Genomic DNA, 21,569 nt, shown 5'->3' on the forward strand with positions numbered 1-21,569 from the left:
TTTCAGCCTGGGGAGCAGATGTACAGCGAGCCTTTGATGTCCTGGCCTACTCTGCTGCCCTCCAGTTGACTGCAGGGTCAAAGACCCTTCAGCCTACACAGAGTATACTTGCTTATTTGTGCTATCATTTGGGGAGATGGGGTCTCCCTTTTTCCACTTTCTCTGCATCCTATCAAAAACCTGGTTAAATTTTGATGGAAGGCTTGATTGCCTTTGACATGTTACTTGTCATTTAGAAAACTTGGGAAGGGGGGGAGGGGAATGTTTTGTTTTATTTTGTTTTTGTAATTTAGCCTCTCATTTCTATACTATGTAATGACAATTCTCTATTATTATTTTGCTCTCTCTGAAACCTAGAGGAATTTTAAAATTCTCAATAAATAAAAATCCCACTCAAATAGTGGCACCTGTATTAAAATCAAAAATTGGCCAAAGAATATTTCTTGAAGAGTTTAAGAATGGTCTTCCCATCTGTCTTGAGGATGCATCTTTATCATGAAATTTTTCCTACAGCATTCAAATGAACTAACTTATTTGTACATAAGAGTATATAGTTTTGACAACGCTATTTTAGTTATTGAGATAATTTTTAAAACATGCTAACATGCTTTTGAGATACTGGGAAGAAATCAAGGTTTATACCTTTTTTTTTTTTTTTTTTTTTTTAAGAAGTTTGTTATAAAACTAAATTCTAAGGATAGAATTATTCCAGAATGGATCAGGCAGGTGAAACTAGGCTTAATGCATGACAACCTCTGCCTCTCTTGAATCTGAACTTGAAACTTAGGTTATTTTTGGAGCCTATAAATCTTTACCTTACAATGGCAGGCTATTTATTTTTAAATAGTAGAGGTGAGATTGAAGGAGACATCCTGTTAAAAAAGAGAGATAATCTATAAGGGGATATCTTCACTTGCGGAAATGCACAGAGTAAACTTATGTGGCTTTTACGATGCACAAATGGCTTAACCCTCATCTGACACCTTATTGAGCCCCAAATGTACTTCTACGTAAGGTACATTGTTTTCCAAGTTAAGGCAGAGGAGCTAGCTCACACGCAGTGCATACCAGGGTGTCTCCTTGAAGAGTCTGTCTAGAATAATTAGTGAGCAGTAAATTCAAACGCAAGCTTACTTTGCACAAACTTCTCTATATAGACAAGCACCAAGATAACTGGAACTGGTCATTTAATTTACTTAGGAGATGACCTGGATATCTGTACTTAGTAGTAGTCCGAGTGCCACACAAATATTCTAACAACATGCATGCATATGAAAATAGAACTGGAAGGGTTTAATTTTGAGATAGCTGCTGGCAAGAACTTAGCACAAGAGCAGACGGTTGCAATTAATATCTTTCAAGCAGTTGTGTTTCTTCATAATGTATTCTGTGATCTTTTATAATCAAGCATGGTGTAAATCACTGGTAAACCTGGTAGTAAGGCCATGGAGGGGCCTGTCAGTGAAATTTTCTGAACTATATCCAGCTCTGAAGCCTAACGGTCTAGGAGTTACATACTGAAAAAGCAAAGTACTCCTGTAGTAATCCCATCATGCCTTCTCCACATTTTCTTCTGTAGGAAGAGATTAGCTGTTGTGCAATAATTGGTAAAGTTGATTGTGCCAAGAGGTATATCCTGGGCAAGGATTAGACACAGACAATTCAAAGATTGATAGATTAGCAGTTTCCCTAGAAAAGAAATTAAGGATTGTCACAACAAAGAGCATATACAGTGGTTCATGACTTGCGCTATCCATCACAGAGCTGTGATAGGGCTGATGGTTATGCATTTAGAAGCTCCAAGCTCTTTCAGGCAGTCCGTCAGCCAGAAAGGAGAATATGTTTATCCCTTAGTGAATCAGCACTGGAGTGTTTTTCTGAATTGTAGCTACATAGAAGACGTAGTATTTTTAAGCTTTTCCCCGATCTCTATATACCTTAAATAGGGGACACAGAAGCATACTCCAGCACCAGATATGGCCATCACCCTAGCTGTCAAACTTAATATCACAATGAGTCCTGAACATTTAACATCTCCACCTACATTTCATGTCTATATACCTACTCTAAAATATTATAGTTGTATATGTGCACAAGGGTGTGTGTGTGTGTGTGTGTGTGTGCACACACACAAGCGTATGCATCTGCTTTACTGTTCAATATTTTCTTAAATCTAATTTGTAGGGTTTGTTATTTCTGATGGATGATTCTGTTGTCTCTCATTCTTTCTGCTTCTAATGAAATTCTTGAGAGAAAGGAAAGGCACACAGTTCTAAATAAAACATGTTATTTTACTTCCTCTGATGATGGATGTTGGAAATGCAATTAACCTTTTATTCTCCCTCATCATGAATTGAATTCCACAGAAGAGATACATATGAATATGATGCATGTTTTAAGACATCAGACAAACTCTATTTCTCTGCTTCCTGATAGGAAGAAAAGAAAAGAAATTAAAATGTTGCAGAGCAATAAACAAAACATCTTAGTACAATGACCACATAATGAGAAAATATTGCTGAAGTCTGAAATAAAATCTGTGGAAACAATGAATACAACTTGAGAAATAGGAAGCAAAGGCTGGTATTTGCTTTTAATCCATCAAGTCACTAAAGTGAGGCACAGTCCTGATTCATTGTAAGGTTTTAGAAATGCTGTTACCTACCTCTCTGTCCTTTCTGTCTTATACGTCTCCCTGGTATTCGTATCTGTTCTTTCTCCTGAATGTAAGGGTGCAACAGTAACAGATTTGCCAAGACTGCAGGATGCAGTTACGATTGTACTGTTATGGTTGGTGTAACTTGTATCTTTGTGTTTCTTGTAAAAAATGGGAACTGATGCTTTGTAACATCATTCCTTTAATGAACAATTATTTTTCCTTGCTTATGCTACTATCAGTGATGGTCACATATTGGTATATACAGGTGCTTGCCTTGAAACCAAAAAAAATCTCTCACACTGGGAAAAATTCCTCAAAAGTAAAAAGCCCACAAAACTCTTGTATTGAGAGTATTAAAAATGACATACTGTTTTCCCTGTCACAGCTGAAATGAAATACTGCCTCCACACTGATACTTTGAATGCTGATCCCCTGCTTGAGCATTTTTTGAGCTAAATTATAAGTCCTTCCAAAGTAGGATATGATATAAAAGGGCTGAAAGCTCTTATTTTTTGTCATGCAAACATTGCTGTGCGGAAAGACACAGAGCTATTCCACTCAGAGGTAGTTGTGACTACAAGAGGTGGGAATATCAGTGATTTATCATGTATCGTACTGCTCCCATCAAAGTTTCTGGGCAGCATTTTGCCAGAGAGACAGTGGAGCACACGAACTAAAGTCACTCAGTCCATGGTGGCAAAAAAGAGCCATTATGAGGCTGTCTGCAGAGTTTCTGAGGGGCTGGACAGGGGCATTGATGGGTGATATGTCAAATCCCTTTTTCATTTAAGAAATGAGTATACTTCTGAGAGAAATGTCTGGGGAGACCAGCTGCTCACACTAAGCTTCTACAGGCACAGCGGAGCAGGGTGGGCAGCGAGCTGAGCTCCTGGGGTAGCTCAACGCTGTTGGGTTGTGGCTGAGCTCTGCGATGAGCCTGGGCTCCTCCTTTTGAGCTTCTGCTGAGCTTAAGCTACCTGGAAACTAGAAATATCCGTCACGGGAGGAGGCAGTACTTGGGGTGGTGGTGCTGCTGGCCCCTCTGGAGCTAGCACTTGCTGGGAGCCAGGTCCAGAGGACATTGCCTTATTCTCCTGGCTTCCTCCTCTTTACAGCTCAAGGGTTAGGAGGAGCCATGAGTTTCTGGCAAATCTCTGCCTCTCTCTTGTTAATCACTTAGGAAAGTCAATCACTTTCTTATTGCTATTGCTCTTGGGTGAGGAATTAAGAGGGTGTTGTTTCATATTGCAATGAAGCCCTGGAGCCTGTCCTTCAATGTTTTGTTCACTGTGGATTTCACAGGTCTTCTGCTTTCCCCTTTTGTTTTTGCACAAATCATTTGTTCATGAGAGGATTTATATCTCTTATCCCATGACATCCTGTTTATCTAAGGTCTTTAATGTGAAACATTATGGAAAATGTCTTAGGCTGCATAAGCTAGATTTCTCTTGTTTGTGTGCTCAGTGACTCTTTCAAAGAATCAATCAGCTATGCAAAGCATGATTTTCTCCCGTAAAATCTATTTCCCCAGTATTTAATGTCTATATGTCTATTAATTCTTTATTTTGATTCATAAATTTGTGTGGTACTATGATCAGACATCATTTTTTTAGTTCTTGAAGACTTAACAAAAAGAAAAGGGCATTGTATTTGATACCTTTCATCCATCTGATAGTGAAGCAGTTTTACACAATAGCTGAACTACTTATCTGATTTTGATGTATTTTGTACTTGTAGCATTGTAAAACAATTTCAAGTTTATGTGTGTATTTTGGATGCAAAAATATTTCTTCCCATTTCACTGATAGCCTTGATTAGCTAGATATATCTGTCTACTATGCTCAGATCAGAAATATCCTTATGAGTTTATAAATCTGGGGGGGGGGGGGAACATTGGGATGATTGCAGATGGGCTGAATACTTTCATATGAACTTTTTTTTCCTATTTTTAAAAATAAAAAAAAAATCTCATTACTTATGTTGCACTGGTAGGGAATAATTCAGGTGCTTAAGCACAGCCAATTTAAATGCTCTCAGGGGCTGGAACTACCTGCTTGGGCTGGTGGTTCTGACAGAGGGTCTGTGGAAGACCTATGTCATTCAAGAGAAGCTGGTATAGGCCAGGCAGATTACATTAGGTGTCTAAAATAATATTAGATGAATAATTGTAGGAACCTGCATCTCTCCTAAAAAATTTACAGCAGTTATAACCAATACTTTTTTCTCCTAAGCTTTATTTTGCTGTCCTTTTATATATTAGACATACTACATTGTTTTTCTATGGACTGATTCTTTTGAGAAAATTGTAAATTTAGTTCACTTTCTCAAATGTTAATATACCAACTAGTTTTTCTTCAGTTCTCTATATTAAGAATAAAGCTGCCCCAGTTTTGATTTAAATTATGTATTTAAACTTACATGAAATATTTTTAGAAGAATCAGTTGTTTATACATAGTACACAATCCTTTTGGACTTATGTCAACCTTAAGCATTTGTATACGTATTGCATCAGCAACTAACTCAAATAAAGAAGCCTGTAATTTAAGATGCACCAATGAAATTAAATGTTTTTTTAAAAATTTAAGGTTCGATATCATTCCTTAGGAAATGTCTTAGATTTTAAAAATTCTTTGTTACATCTCCTGTATGTCACTATAGTAAGTGAGTGTTATTTCACTGCTGTTACTTATCATTAAGGAGTTAAAAAGATTTTTTTTCATTTTATTTTTTTCATAGTTGTTAGACTTTTCCATCACCTCTTTTTTTCTTCTGTCTTGCAGAAAATCTCTGAAATAGTGTATTTTATGTATTGCATTAGAATCTAAATCTTCATTACTATATTGAGTAAGATTTAAATCAGCAGAGTGTGAAGGTGCACTGTTTGATTGTGCCCTTGTAATTTGCTGTCTGTGTTTCCTTTCTGCTACTACAGTTCAGACACACAGATAATTTCAGGTCACATCAGTGCATTGCAAGTAGACAAATTGTTGAGCAACTGACTGTACTGATTTCACAATTTTCTGAAAAGTGCATGCCTTCAAATGGTATGTAGATATGTGCCCATACAAGCTACATCAGTATTAATGTAATTTATGCAGTGGTAATAACTCTTACAAATTGCAGTCTGCAGATAGCTTAAAGTTCTGAACCTGATAATTCTTATCCTGATAATTTGATCTCCTTTCCTGAATTTTGACTACTATAATTTATTACTAGCCATAGAACTATGTTGAAAATTCTGAAAAAAAATGCACAAGACACTCTGTACTTACATCTAAAATAAACTACCTTTTTAGAGTTTATTTTTAGTGAGAGTTTGATATTCTGTTGTTTGGCTGAGTAGGGTGGGCAACTTGCCCAATAAAAAAAAATAATAAACTCACAACAAAAATAAGTTTTTCATTTTCGTCTGTACTAGATGGAAGAAAATTTTCGTGCTTTCTATTCGAAGGTCAGTCAGTACCTAAACTTCTTGAAGAGGTATGTTATTTAACCCGAACACTTCTATTTTCTGGTGTAATTGACCAGAAATTGAATTTTGTGTATTTTGGGTGACAAGAAGATAGACTACCTCCTCGACTTTATGGAAGGCATTATCTATAGATATATAAGCCTGTCTTCTGAAAGGATGTATTTACTAGCTGTTGCCACCTGGAAATCAAGTGCACCTCTTGCATGTGGCAGCAGATAGAGAGATGATATGTAGGACAAAGCCTTTAAATGCAGGAAAAAGAAGAGTCTTTTCAGTTTTTGGATTACTTTTTATTCTGAAATGTTAGATTTACTAATTAAACATTGCATTAAGGAAATTTACTAGCAGGACTTCAGTCTAAATGATCTAATCACATAAAAATATTATGAGGAGTCAGCACATTAAATGTGTAATGTCTGTAATCTTACAGTGCCCTAGACTGTATGTATTTGAGTTTACTTGGGATTGGGCTAATTTCATTTGAGACTAATGGATAGATTTTTGTTTTAGATGTATGTTTCTAACCCAAGGAAAGTATAGCTGAGAAAAATATCAATATGATTAAATTTAGAAAGGCATTTAGAACAAATTCTGCCATAGGACAATTATCTTGAGCTCTTTTTCAATAATTCTTTATGAAGAATCTATTACCTCCTGTTTGTATAAAGATTTTCCTACTGATACTATTAGCAACAATTTATAGACAGTTACTTTTCAGGCAGTCTCATCCCACCTTTTGCCTTCCTGATCAGCACTGGCCAGTTTGGAAGGAAAACGGTTTGCAGCAAGAGTAGTATCCAGCATGTCTTTAACTTAAAGTAAAATTTTCTCTGGTTTTATTTTATGTTAATTTCTTTTTACATTCCCTTAACACCTTTTCGTCTGTTTAGTGTCCTATTTTTTAATCACAGTTCGCTTGCAGCAGCATCATTTTGCAATCATCTTGACATTTGTAATGTCAACGCTGCAGACTTACATTAACCTCATTTTGCCATCATCCTGATGTATCAACCTCCATATAGACCTGCACAGAAATAATTTAGCATTCATCCTAGCATGTGCAGTAATGTCTCATTAGACTTGAACTAACAGAATTTTGTCATCATTATTTGCTATCATAATAAGCTAGTCTTCACAGATTTAATGTGACAGTCTTTTGCCGCTGTAACTCAAACTTCGAACAATTGACATCCCAGGGGGACTTCAGGTGAAGTCAGTGTAATTAAAACACATGCCTTCAATAGTCCTATACTTTAAGCAGGTGTCAAATACCTTAAATAATAATTAATAATAAAATAATAATTAATAAAGTGTTTAGCACTTGCTTATCTTGTTTTCTCCATTTTCTGTGTAGAAAAGAAAAAGACAGAAGTGGAATGATGAGTGACTGGCAAAACAGCTAATAGGATTTAGACCTCAGAGAATCACAGAATCACAGTATGGGTAAGCTTGGAAGGGACCTCTGGAGATCATCTAGTCCAATCTCCCTGCTCAAGCAGGGTCACCTGGAACATGTTAGGCAGGGTTGCATCCAGGCAGGCCTTGAAGATCTCCAGAGAAGGAGACTCCACAACCTCTCTGGGCAACCTGTGCCAGTGCCCCGTCACTCTCACAGTGAAGAAATTCCCCCTCAAAACATCCAGATTGTCTCTCTATTCTTGTATCCATTGGACTGATGTCCTTTCACAGCACAATTAGTTTTGTTTATGAGATGAATACAGACTTAAATGGTATGTGAAAGGTCTTATTACCTAGTCCATAATTCTTGTTTCAGAGAGTTATAGAAATACGGAGTTGATTTCTTCTCTTGCAAGAGTTGAGAAGATCAAATATACTTTGTTAGCCTTGAAAGAATTTTCTTCGACTTTTGTCTTGAAAATGGCTTCCCTGAGTATATATTTTCATATACGTAAGTGATCAGATATTTTCACAATTTTCTCCTAAGACCAAATCTGAGTTGGCTTTACTCAAATGAAGCTATTGTCCCTGTCTTCAATATACATGAAAAAAAACAAAACAAAAACAAAAAAAAAAACAAACAGAGCATTGTCCTCTTTACATGCTGGAAGGCAAGGGCTATGTACTCCTTTTCCTGCCCGGACTAAACAGGTGACGTTCCTTCAGCCTTTCCTCATAAAGAAAACTGACTGCTTAGAATTTTGTGATGGTCCATGCTCTCCAGTTTGCCTATGGCTTTTGCAAAGCATCGTGTCAAAAGTGGACACGACCAAAACATTTACAGAATAAGCTATAGAAAGAGAGGATGGGAGGACTGGAAGTTTAGGCTGTTAGAGCCTGTGAGTTCTCTTTCCCTAAAGAAATCTGGGTTCATGCTAGTAGATAATACATTTGCTATGCAAAATGACCTTGAGTTGTCTTTAGCAGAATAGATACTGCTTGCCTGCAGACCTAGGTGAATTCCCTGTCTAGTGTATATGGATTGTTGACTCAGCTTCACAGTCACCTCTTAGTTCCTTATTGATATTCTTTGCAATCAGCTTGGCATTTTTCCCCTGCTCCTTACATACTATATTCTCTTTTGTTTTTTAAATACCTGCCTCTCTTCTGAACTAAACTTGTTTTTGTTTCTAGTCATTTGTTTTTAAGCAGAGGAACTTCCTTTCTTCATCATGGCAGCTAGAAAGTGTTTTCAAACATCTTCCAATTATCATTCACGTTTTTCTCTTTAACTTCTTTCTCCTTACGGATTAAGGTTTATAATTGTTTTCAACTTCACAAATTGGCTTCTCTTAAAAGATATATAGACATGTATGCATGTATGTTACCACCTGCTGCGCTGATTTGTGTGTGCTCTTGGTCTCTCAGATGCATATACACACATGCAAATATATATGTGTGTATGAAACTGGTTAGGATTTCACTCTGTTTACATATGATATAAGTAATCAAGTAATGATTACTTGTATTTAAGCAACCACTCATTTTGGACTCTGGCATTAGTTCCTCCTTAATGGTGATGATGAAGTTTAATGTAGATTTCCCTTGCATTAAGCTGCAACATCTTTCAGACCTCAGTCAATTTGGTGTACGTTAACTGCCCTGAAAGGTTGTTTGTCAAATAGGGGTGGCTGATGGGACGTGCTGTGTTTGACTTCTGCTCTGTGTGCTCCGATTTTCTTGCTGTGGATTTTGAGAATACGGGGATGGGAGAGCCAGTCTTTCCTTTGGCTCTCCTACTGTAGACATGCAATGAAGGGTGGGTCAGCAAAAGAGAAGGCCAAAGCCAGGCAGACTCCCCCAGAGGGCATTTGGGGTAGGAGCCTATTTCAGGTACTCTGATCAGAGGATCCTCTCTCTGTGGATTACACACCTCGGTTCAACTTACACACCTAAATCTACAGGTGGGAATATTAGCTAATAGTATTCTCCCTACCTGTCATTTGAGCCTCCTGGAGAGTTTAAGACTAGATTAGTTCCAGTTCTTCTTTATTACTCTGACTCTTGCCATGTCTTTTATCAGTAATTAAAATCCTCCTCCTCCTTCTGTTCTGTTCTGTACACTCTTAATATTAGTTTTCATATCATTTGCTATTCTTTCTAAAGCTTTCTTTTTGATGGCTTGGTGTATCTCCTGGGTAGTCTGCTCAAACTGACCACCCATTAAGACTGATTTCACTGCTGCTGAGATAAAAGCTTCTGAAAGTTGGAGGAGTGACAGTGTTTGAGAATAAAGATCTGCAAAGTAAAAGCATTATATGTATGGGAGATGGCGGCAGCAAATACTGCTCTGCTAAATACAGTTGGGACCTTGCCCTAGAGAGAATTCCCATGGATTGAAAGCCCTGGTCATTCTTGAGGTGTAGGTTTCCAAAGGGGATACTGATTAATGATGCTTTTTTTGATGAGTGTTATTTCCTATATTGAAGTAATAAGCAGTGAGGCCAGCACTTCATGCTAAACGCTCTCCAGAAAGAGAAAAATCCCTATTCCAAAGTAACTGCAGTATAAGGAAGACAGATTGCTTGGGGAGAGCATAAATACAGTAATAATATGTGGCTTAACATGTTAGAGTATGGTTTCAAGCATAAGCGTTTCATGATACAGAGATGTATTGACTGGAAACTGGATGTTTCTTAATAGCCTCTTGCATATGAGAGGGCTGTATGTTAATCATTAGATAATGGATGACAATTTTTAAACTATAAATTTTTACTTTAGACTGTAAATTTTTAGACTGTAAACCCTCTGGACGCCAAAGCTTCCTTTATAATTTAGGACTAGGGAATTTCTTTTATCTTTTACTTTTTGGTCTCCAGATCAAATAAACATACTGGAGAGAAAAAAAGACTGCCATCTGTACTAACATTCTCTACAATGTCTTTTTGAAGTAAAAGTAGGTTGAGAAACAAAAGTAGCAAATTCTGCCTCTGTGGTTGGTGTTGGACAGACCTTTTTTTCTTGCTGATTTGACAGCAAAATTAGAAGCCCTCTATTTACTTCTGTTATGATAAAGCTGTCAAAAATTTGTTTTTCCTTTGCTGCTGACACACAAATGAATTTTTTTGTAACAAGAAATATTCATTCTATAAAGACCCTGAGCCAATATACCACCAAGGCAAATGAGAACCCACATGCTGAGCATCAGCACTTAAAAGATTCACATCCCAATTCTCTCTTCACTTCAGTTTCATAATCCCTGGAGCTAACTAACCAGTTCCTCCCACAAAGATAGATGTGATAGATTTGCAAATACTGGCAAGAGCACAGAGAGAACTTAGGAGCCTAATAGTCCAACTGAGCAGCAGACTTGGATTGCCTTTGTTTATTTTATTTTTTATTTTTTGCTCAACTTTGGCAGGGAGTTAAAAACAGTGTTGAATAAAGGCTTAATTTTTTTCTGAAATTATAATCAAAATATTGTATGTCTTAAGTTTATGCAGTAAGCATTTTACCTGATGTTGTTTTGTCAAACAACATGCATCACTGGGATATTTAAAAAGTCATAAGAGATTTGTAAATGTGTTCCATGTGGTATGCTACCTACTTGTTATTTTCTTGTTTCATCTGTTAACAGGCAAGGAGATGCTGTCTGTGTTAGATTATATAAACTGCAGTATGGCGTGCTTATTTTTTGGTGTTTGTATCAGTAAATTATAGTGAGATGGGAGATTTGCTACTCTGTAGAGGTTGTTAACATGCAGTTCTCATTTGATTTATTTATTTGGGGACTTGTCTTCCCATATAACTCATTTGGCTAATGCAGTATTTCTTTTTCAGGTTAAAGATTTAATTTTCCATTTGTGTCTGGTTTGGGAGTTTTGTTGTTGCTTTTTGACAGAAATGTCCTGAATTTCAAAGTACCTTTTTCATACTGTTTAGGAGGGGAAGAGTTAGATACTTTAAAATAGGATTCACAAGTCCAATCTGAGGTTCAGCCCTTACCTTCTAGTCCTAACCTGCCCCTCTTTTATACTACAAAGACAATAAACTTGGCTGCCAAACTTGGATGTTGAAATCCACTGCTTTTCTAAGGTCACACTGATGTATGCTGAATCTGACCTCCTAAATGGTCCCTAAAAAGGCAGTTTGTAGTTGAGCCGTGTTTTCAAGTTGCTGCTGACTTCTTTGGATTTTTTTTCCAATTTTGCATTACTGTCACACTCTTACCATTAGAAAGGAGATATTTTCAACTTTCCCAATACTTGGGTTTTTTAAAAGGACTTCTCAAGTAGTAAAATAAACAGCCTCTGTATAAGTGTTTTATATTAATAGACACCTGAAAATTACCCTAGAAAACACCGTGAAGAAGGCTATTTCCTTTGATTTAACCCATTGCTGATTGTGAAGGAGGATAGGAAACATTAAACCAGAGCTGCCAGAAATCATTTTTTTAAAAAAAAGACTACATCTTTAATATCATTCTAAATGTTCCATCCTGCTCGTGACTTCGAAGCTTGCTCCTCGCCCCTACTGCAGCACAGGCACTGCAATCCCAGAGCGTTGGCCAGCGGTGCTGTAGGTTGCAGCCTGCTACTTACGGCACCTGGAAGGGAGAATCAGACGAGTCACCTCTGACTAATAGCATTTATCAGGTATACCTAATTACTTGATACACATGCACAGTGAGGCTGTGACTTGCTTCTTGTTCTTGAATGAAGAGAACTAGAGCTTTTAATGCTGCTTCAGACAAGAATCCCCAAGTAAAAGTGAATTTGGTGTGTCAGAATCATAGACTCTCTTCCAGCTCACACACCCAGGATGAATACACACCATGCTAGCCAGTAGGGACTGACAGATGTATATAAAACCTTCCTCTTTGCAGTACAGTTGAAGTTTCTCAGCTTAAACCAATGACGGCTGCTGAAAGTAGCCTTCAATTTTTAAGAGCTTCTCGACTTTCTTAACCCCTTCTCCCTCCCAAAAGGAAAATCAGCAAACGCAGTAGGTATGAACACTTACTTTTGTTACTTCCCTCTGTGGCTTAACAAATCTGTTCTCTTTCTCCACATAGTGGTGGAGCTTCAGTAGCGGGAAGTGAAAATGTTTCTAGGCTGAAAGTTTCAATACTCCTGTGAATGAAGTGGAGACTGCTGAGACACAGGAGTTTTGAACCCTCCCTGCCGGAAGAGGGGAAATAAACTTGGATTTCCTGCATATGGGAGATTGTTTAACTTGTAAGCCACGCCAAGCATTACCACCAGCCACTTCTTTGAGCCATGATTTAGGAGCAAGAATTGGCTAGCACAGTGCTTCTTGCAGAGCCTGATGCGGGTGTCCTCTGATGATCTCAAATATATTGTCACAGAGGAGACAGGGAGTCTGTGGATGATGACTAGCAGTAGGTGTGGGACAGACCACAGAGCTCTGTCAAGACTAAGGCCCTCCGGTATTATTCAGAAACAGAGCTGCAGAAACCTGGAAAGTTTTGAATAAAAAATGAAATTACTTTGAAAGTTTCAAAGGAGTAACAGTCAGGAGGATCGCAGTTCTGGATTCAGACACCTACCTTCTCGATGACTTCTACTTTTGGTCCTTAAGTGCATTATTGGAACTGGGCTTCAGTTACTGGTGATCCATGTTATCAAGGGTAACGTTAAATATTTTAAAATAGAGGTTTTGCATAATAAGCAGTTCCTTTTCTTAAGGCTCTAGTTTGCTCGGTCTCTTTTTCCCTCAAATAATCAAAATTTTGCTGCCGTCACAGTGTGCTGTGCTCTGCTTCAGATTATTTTCTACATCAGTTCATGACTTGCAGTTCCTGTGGGCTGCAAATTAATCCTTTGGAGTCTGTTGGCATGCACCGTACATCCAGGTTCTCCTGGGTATTAATTTGACTATCAGTGTGGAAAATGCCAGTGGCTGTAACGGTTAGATGTGTGTTAAATTTGAAAACAAACTTACTTAGAGGTATATTATGTACTTCATTTTGTGGGTTTTTCATATAATCCAGGGATGTACATATAAACTTGTAGTCATCATGACTGGACGTTTCAGTCTTTAAATAATAACAATATATTTTTCAGTTTTTTAGATCTTAAAAAACAAAATACAGTAAAGAAGGAAATCACTGTGTCCTTTCACACAGCTTTTCAAACGAAGCCATGAATTAATAACATGATCCTTTGTGGCTTATGTCTGTCTAAGGGCCATACTATACTATATTTTTTAATATATACAAATATACATGTATTTTATACACACACACAGACACATATATATAAAATATATTTATATGTACAAAGTAGCCTTCAAAATATCTTTGCAACTCCCCCTCCAAAGTATTACGTGAGAGCTGCTTTTCTTTCCCGTAGAGGCTCGGGAGGCGTGGGGCTGGGGTAGGGCTTGTGCTACCTGTCTGTGGCAGGCAGCCTGGACTGGGGAGTTAGGGAAAGTTCCCGTAGTTAGAAGGAGGCCACAGGACACAATTTATGTGCCATTTTTTGTCTGTTTCTTCTGTGGGTTGTTTCGCGGCTGTGTATAGCAACCGTACCGTGCGGCTTTGTTGGGGACGGAAAGGTCAAATGAAAGTCAGTAGCTTTATTTCTTTCCTTTTTCTTTCTTTTTCTTTTTTCTTTTCTTTTTTTTTTTTTTTTTTTTTTTTTTTTTTTTTTAACGCAGCTTCTGGCTTACTGCAACCTGTGTTTGCTAGCACTGGTTTGTTAACAATTAGTAAGGAAACATATGAAAGAGCACTATTTTTTCCCGCGTTTACGGGTGAGGCCGCAATACACCGGGAAAGAACGGATGCCTCTGCCAGAGTTCCTGCTAAATCGGGAGGATCCTCCTTGGGGATCGGCTGGGGGGTGCGTTTGCTGCGGTGGAGGGGGGTGAAATCTGCTTCATAGGGGCTCCCAGGGCAATGGAGTGGAGAGCGGTAAATATATTCACTCCACTCGGTAGGGCTAAATGCTGCTTGGAGAGCTGTAACACATAGCTTAAATCCATTCCACATGCCACCCTGGGAGCAGAGCCTTATATGTAGAGAGCATGGGCTGTCCTATTATGGGAAATCAACTTTGTTTTGAGGGAAGCAGAGTATTGCTTCTGCGCAGGTCCTGGAATTTGAAACATTTCGGGGCCTCCAAAGAGCACTGGCATTAGTTACCACGTCGGCTCCGCGGGAGTGAGGAGCCCTCGCTTTCCCCGCGCGGGACCCAGACCCCAGGCGCAGTTAACGTAGCCCTGCGCCCGACCACGCTGTGCGCTGCCTTCTCCTCCTCCAAGCGGCTGGGGCTGGTTGGGTCATAGCTGTCATTACGCAGGGACCAGCCTAATTCAACACGAGCTGCTGGAGCAGCAAAGTTGGGATACGCTTTGCCAAGAAATATTTTGCTGTTGTTTTCTTTTTCTGCTTTTTGTGGAGAGATTTCATGTCTGCTCACACTGTTTGGTATGAGGAAGTGGAAGATTATTGTAAGTATGAACAGACTGACATAATTTATCACAATACTCACTTTGACAGAGCAGTATAGTGCTACGCAGCCCACTAACAGCATGCATTTTAAAGTGTTTACTTTCCAAGTCTAAAAAAGGATATAGCACTGGGGGAAAAATAGAGAGAATTTTTAATGTGTCTTTTGGGAAGGGGGAAATCCTGTACATACAGTTATATATGAAAAATGTAATCCAGAATTGCTACCCATCTTTGCCTTGAATAAAGAAAATACATTTCTTCCTAGGGTCACCACATATTAAGGCGTGGGATTAAGATTTTTTTCTTGAGAAGACAGACCAATATATCTGCAAGAAAAACCAGTATCATTGTTATAATAATTTGGCAACACATCAAAGGATTAATCAGTTGCTTTGAACTTTAATGGCATATGCAGTTTCACTGCCTTATATTAACTTACACAGTAAGAGATCTCTCGTTACTAAACTGTCTGGTAGCAACTGAATGAGGGGGTGTCAGTTTTGCGCAAAGTGAGCAGCAGCTGAGCTCTCCCATGCTCTTCCCAGCAAAGAGCAGGCGCGTTTTCCAGAGTTCTGCTTGTTTGTTCTTTTAAAGCTATTCTTTATCTGCAATAAGAAGAAGAATAGAGGATGTCAAGAAAAAAAAAGAATGAGAGAGCCAAGAATAAAAGAATGAGAGAGAGTTTTAAAATCCATCTACCAAACTCCCAGACAATCTTTCTCCTTCCGCCCCCAACCCAAGCTCCCAGGACAGATTGTGTTGAGAGAAAGAGTGTCAGTATTGTCCTGACTTAATCTATAGTCTCCACCCCCTGTTTTATAATCTATTTTCTGTCTTCCACTTTCAGCTTAATCCTGTGTCTGCACAGTAATAGAATTCCTGGCTTTCTCTTCCTTTTCTGATCACAGAAGCCAGGGGAATACGCACTGTCATTTCCCCCTATCACATAAAATGAACTGTATAGTCACTCACTTATGATGAGCTTCTTGAAAGTAATGCTAGATTTTATTATCTTTGACAGGAAATGAGCTTAAAACAGAAAATTCCAGGTTGCAGGTGTAGTTTTATGCCGTAGTTTATTTCCTTGTTTTAAGACTATATCTAATTCTATTTTCTTGGACAGTAAATAATAATCTTAAATGAAATACAACATTTCCAGATACAGTTTTATGCCAATAAGAGAGATCCTGCAGTGATAGGACCCTTTACTCTTTGAGTACAGTCTGAGAGTTCAAGAAGGAATAGAATAATGACATCACCATCACATACTAAATAATTAGGGGGCAGATTGCTTCATTTCTGAAAATACTGGGGGGACAGGGAAGGAGTGTTTTACTTCTTGTTGGCAAGAGGAAAATGGCTTTCTCTGGAAGAAACTGAGTAGTGCCAAAACTTTTCTGCTGGTGCTCTTTTGAGAGAAATAAGGAGGATTTGCTATCTTCTCTTCTCTATCTACTCACTTCCCAAGATCGCCACAATATTGGCCACTACCTGCTCTTCAGCCTTGGGAAACAAACTGTGCTGCATGGGGAGCTGCTTGCTAAATAAGGGTGAAAGGAATAAGGGTTGCTTAGCTCCAGAGTTATGATTGCACTATGAAGATAGAGTAGTTGAAAGAAAGAAAAAAATAGCTGCTTCAGAGCTTTTGAAAAATACAAATAGCAAACTAGAGTTGCATGTAACAGATAAATAGCATTCATGACCAGAGCCTTTAAATCACTTGCTAAATTATGTCACGTAACTGTGTTCATATCTAATATGAAAGGGAACTGTCCTAGCGCATCTTGGGAATTATTTAGCTGAACTGATTTTCTCACTTGTATCCTGACTCTTTTAAAGGGCAAGGCATTACTCTCAATACAGTTTTGTATAATATTGTCAAGGTTTTTTATAGTTGTAGTTTGATAAACAAGGAAAGCCCATATCTGCAGTATGTTACAAAGTACATCCAAAATAAAGCTGTCATATTTATCGCTGGTCTTCACTCAGAGCATGTCCCTTCGCCTTCTCATTCCCATTGCTTGCTTTGCTTCTTTCTTTGTATTAGATGAAAACTTCGTGCTCTGGCTTGCTTACATTTGTTTTTATTTTTTAAATCCATCTTTTTGCTTCACATAAAGTTCCCTTTCAAACTGACTTCCACACCCACCTCTTCCTTTCTCTCTGGTATCTCTCCCCATGCTGCAGCAATAAATGCAGCTTCTCCGTTTCCTGCTTTCTTTCATTTCTACTGAGAACGACCTTTATGAGAACCTGAAGGTGTTCATTCACCACACTGTGCTTTACTTTCTTTACTGAGCTTTTCTGTGCTTACTTCTGTCTGAGCTGGACTGAAAACTCCTTGGGCAGGAACTGTCTCTTCCAGGTTTCTACAGATACTTTGACAATGACACCTAAATAATAAAGTGATGGGAAAATCAGATATGCTAGATTTCATTTTGTTTCAGTTAAGATGATATTACTGCAAACTTTATCTCAGAATCTACCCTCTCTAAAGTATTCAGTGTGATTTGCTGTTTTTCTGATATAACCCTCTTTCTGTGCCCTTAATCTGAAACGGAATCAAATTGTGCTTACAGTTACACACAGGCATTCTCTTTCTCTTTCTCTTCTTGGATTTGCACAAAGTGGTGACTAAAAATAGAATTAATCATAAACCAGAGCCAGTTCAATAAAGAACTAATCCTACCTAAAATTTAGTGGTCACAAGGGGTCTCATACCAGCTATCATGATTTTACCATACTACATCTACATTGGTGTCTTAGCTCAATCAGGAGTACATTTCTGAAGTGAATTCCTAGATTTCCCTGCTTGCTGTGTTTTGGTTCACATCCCAGAGCGGTCTTGGAGCACACAGATTGTGTCCCTGTTGGATGAAACTGGACTCGAAGATGCACTCCAAGAGGTCAACTAACGCACACAAACTCTTTATGGGTGTTTGGTCTGCAGTGTCAACCTAAAGCTGCTCCAAAGCAAGCCTCGTGAAACGTCTTGTGTGATGCTGGGTTGGCAGCACCAGTTGTTTCGTGTTACAAAACGGCTCCTGCTGAAGCTTGCAACTTGCTATGGCCTAAGACAACTCGAGGAGACCGAAGAAGGATAGCAGCAAATTTCTTCAGATCTTGTATTTGGGGAAAGATCAGCTTTTAAAATCACTCCTTGACCTGTGGAGGAGAATGCATCTTCCTGTCTATCATATTTAGTGAGCGTTCCATAATTCTTGGTCCCCAGGCTGCCCTGATATATTGAACCTGTCTATGGCTCTTTTGAGGACAATTATTTAGCCGAGGACAACAGTCAAGGAACAGTAGTCAAGCAGCATGTTATGTATGAAACTGATGATCCTGTGAAAATTAATCTACTCACTTTTTTGGATTTTTTTTTTTTTATATTAGGAAAGATTCAATTATGTAACTAATAGAATATAGTTACTGATCAGATTGAGTTATTTATACCTGAAAAGGTACGTAACTTAAAAAAAAAAAAAAAAAAAAAAAAAAAAAAAGTAACCCTATATTGATGACGTGAAATTATTTGAGCCTCTGATTTGTCCAAGGAGTCAAGGAGTTAAGCATTTTTGAAAGATCTCCAGAGGTAACAGGATTAAGTTTATATATTTTTGTCATGGATTACTGTTAGACAAAATTACATTGAACTGAATTGTGAACCAAGCAGCCTTGATTTGAAAAGGACGACTTGTTGATTTTCACAGTACATTTTCAATTAAATGTTACCCCAAAGCTTAATCATCATTTAAAAGGATAATGATTGTACTGTGTTACAGCTAACCACTGAAAAAGACTTCTCAGTAAATTTAGTGGAACTTTATAGCATCACAGTGTTATCAAGAAGAATGCACTTGTGATAATACCGTATCACTGTCAGGGGAAGCAGAACAGCACTGGGAATTTTAAATAATTGTGCCTTATCAAAGAGTGAGCTTTGTGGAAAGCAAAAATAATGGTTAGCAGACTGTGACTCTTCAGAATGGTTTGCCAGTTGGGCTATACCAGAGAACACGTTCATTCATCTTTCTAAAGAAAACCATGTAAAGCAAATGTGTTTGTTTTGGTTTTGAGTACATTTTGCAAATAAGATAAAACCTTGTGTTCTAGGTTACTTGTCACATATATAACAAATTGGAAAGTTTTTAAGGATGTGTTTTGAAGGAATGATGTGCTAAATTTTGAGAAAGTCATAATCTTTCTTGGTTCAGATCACAAGTCCTATTTTAATCTATGGGTATTATTTAGAGCATGAAAGTGACAATGTTTGGGAATTTTGCTTGGTCCTTGCTATCTGTAATTCTGTATCTTAAAAGTAATCCATCTCTGTAGGACTATTTTTTTTTAAAGAATCTATCCTTTACCTTCAACAGATATAAATGAGCATGATCCTAGTCATAAAAAGAATACAATCATAAGCATTTCCTCATAGAAAACACTACAGAAATACATTAGTGCTAAGTAATTTTTTTCCTATGGTGTTTTTTTATGAAGTATCTGAATGGTTTGGGAATTCCTTTCTAAAAACAAAAAAATAGAGAGAAAAACATCTGATATTAATAACTAAAAACTCTGCAGTGTGTAGAGCTGACCTAAATGGGGACCTAGGCTATCACATTTTGCTTGCCTTGCCTTTGCTGGTAGATTCTGAATGATCACTGGGGACCTACAGGGATTATGAACAGCATGAAACAAGAGAGCGTCATATGAGCGAGAGAGGGTTTTAGTCAGGCTAATCAAATCCATTGTGTATGTTTCTTTGAAGCACTTTTTATTCCTGTGGCTGTCAGTAAAATCTGGGAAAGCTACTAGATGATCTCCAGAGGTCCCTTACAACCTTACTAATTCTGTGATTCTGTGAAAGCTGTGGGTCTTCAGCCCTTCAAAAATGGCCAGTGGAAAAAAAAGCAACATCAGTATTTGATATTCTTAATATTAACTTAGAAGACAGGCAGCAAGCTACTTTTAATATACGCTTGACAAGGTATTTGACATTTGCCCCCTTGAAGAGTGATTTCTTCCAAAGCATGGACATTATCGTGAAAAATCAGTTAGGCTGATCTCACGTGTTTGACCTTGAGCGCACACTACCCCACCAAGGAGCCTCCATGTCTCACCACGTGGGTGTTTGCACATTCTAAAATTGGTGAGCATGTGTGTGTCAATAATGTCTGCACACATGCACATTTGTTTTTAAAGGAAATTATCCATGCGAGAGCCTCTTAATTTTGCGTAGTGTAGGGAATGGGAAGAATTTAAAGGGTGATTGGAATTTGACATTTCTGCCTTTTTATTCTAAAAGATACTTTGATTAAAGTGTTGGAAGGCTCGGTTAATGGAGGCGTTGCTGCTATTTCAGATATACAGGGTATGTGATTTGAAGGCGAGCCAAATCACAATGAGACGGAATAACGATGTCCTTGGTTTATTTTTTCCTTGGTGCTTTCAGGTTTTGATTGGATTGTGAACAAGGCGACAGTCTTCTCTCCCAGGAAGCTTTGCCGGTCCTTGGAGGCTGGCGTTCTGTTATCAAAGCAACAGTGTTGTCTTGTGAAGGTCACGGACTACAGGGGCAGAAGAGGGAGAAAAAACAAACGGGGTTGGAGGGAGGGAGAGAAAAAGGAAAAGAAGGACAAAACCAAGTACAAGACTCCTCAGAAACATCTCTGCAGCAGGACCTATTACTACTTTGACCTAGCTAGCACTCTCCTGATGACGCATATGTCAAAAGATTTGTGGAGAACTGCAGGGTCCCTGTCCATCTATCCTTCTGCCTCCCCCCTCCCTCTTGCTTTAGTCACACATACAAGTATTTTCATAGTTCTCTTCGTCTTGTTCTCACATTCATTTTTTTTTTAATTTCAAAGTTTGTCTTTGGAAGAGATTATTCATGAATTATTTCTGGCTAAACAAAGCTCAGAGCTATTGCTGGGGTGGTGAAAAATTAGTGCAGGCACTCTATTTTTTAAAAAGGTTAATAGTATCGTTATATAGTTAGCATTATTAGGGGTGTTAAAAGAGTGCCTCATGAAGTTCCTGGATGATGGATACTGTAGGCAAGCTGCTAAGTAGCCAGGAACACATTTTGGTTATAAATTGATGATAGGAATAAGTCTGAAGATTTGTGTCCGTTTCTTCAGCATGGACACTATCTCTAAAGCTGTTAGAGATAAAGCTATCCTGCGTCTTTCATGGGTTTAGGAAGTATGCAGCAACTCCCCCAACCCTTTCTGTCAATTTGAAAGCCCTTTGACATGGGGCTGTCTAATCTATCTCAAAGTGGATCAACTACCATGGAAGAAAAATGTGAGGAAATCTGTTTCGGGAGAGAGAGAAAAAGGAAAGGAGATGCTTCTTGCTGCAGAGAGACCAATATGCCAGGATGAGGAGATCACATATTGCCTCTGAGATCCAGAATGTCCACAAATACACCTTTACAATGATCCTGCCCAACTTAAAAGGGGTTCATTAGAACTGAAAAACAGAGAAGATGAAACTGCAAAGGTGCAAATCGGCAGTGATCTGACTTAGTTTGTGGACGTGATGCGTGTAGCCA

The 21,569-nt window shown here is 38.2% G+C and overlaps 1 protein-coding gene across 10 annotated transcripts in view; it reads left to right on the forward strand.

The window, feature by feature from the left end:
• DMD (dystrophin) overlaps positions 1 to 21,569 on the forward strand; it is a 1,316,389-nt gene that overhangs the window by 162,921 nt on the left and 1,131,899 nt on the right. For 9 of the 10 annotated variants that reach the window (XM_062599961.1, XM_062599984.1, XM_062599968.1 and 6 more), the window contains exon 1: positions 14,707 to 15,006. The exons of the other annotated variant lie outside the window; for it this stretch is intronic. In XM_062599961.1, the coding sequence (XP_062455945.1) occupies positions 14,964 to 15,006 (43 nt within the window). In that variant the 5' untranslated portion in view covers positions 14,707 to 14,963. Of the gene's footprint in view, positions 1 to 14,706; positions 15,007 to 21,569 lie in introns of those variants that run through there. 10 annotated transcript variants of the gene reach the window in all.

This window comes from Rhea pennata, chromosome 1 (genome assembly GCF_028389875.1).
Source record: "Rhea pennata isolate bPtePen1 chromosome 1, bPtePen1.pri, whole genome shotgun sequence".
Classification (NCBI taxonomy): domain Eukaryota; kingdom Metazoa; phylum Chordata; class Aves; order Rheiformes; family Rheidae; genus Rhea; species Rhea pennata.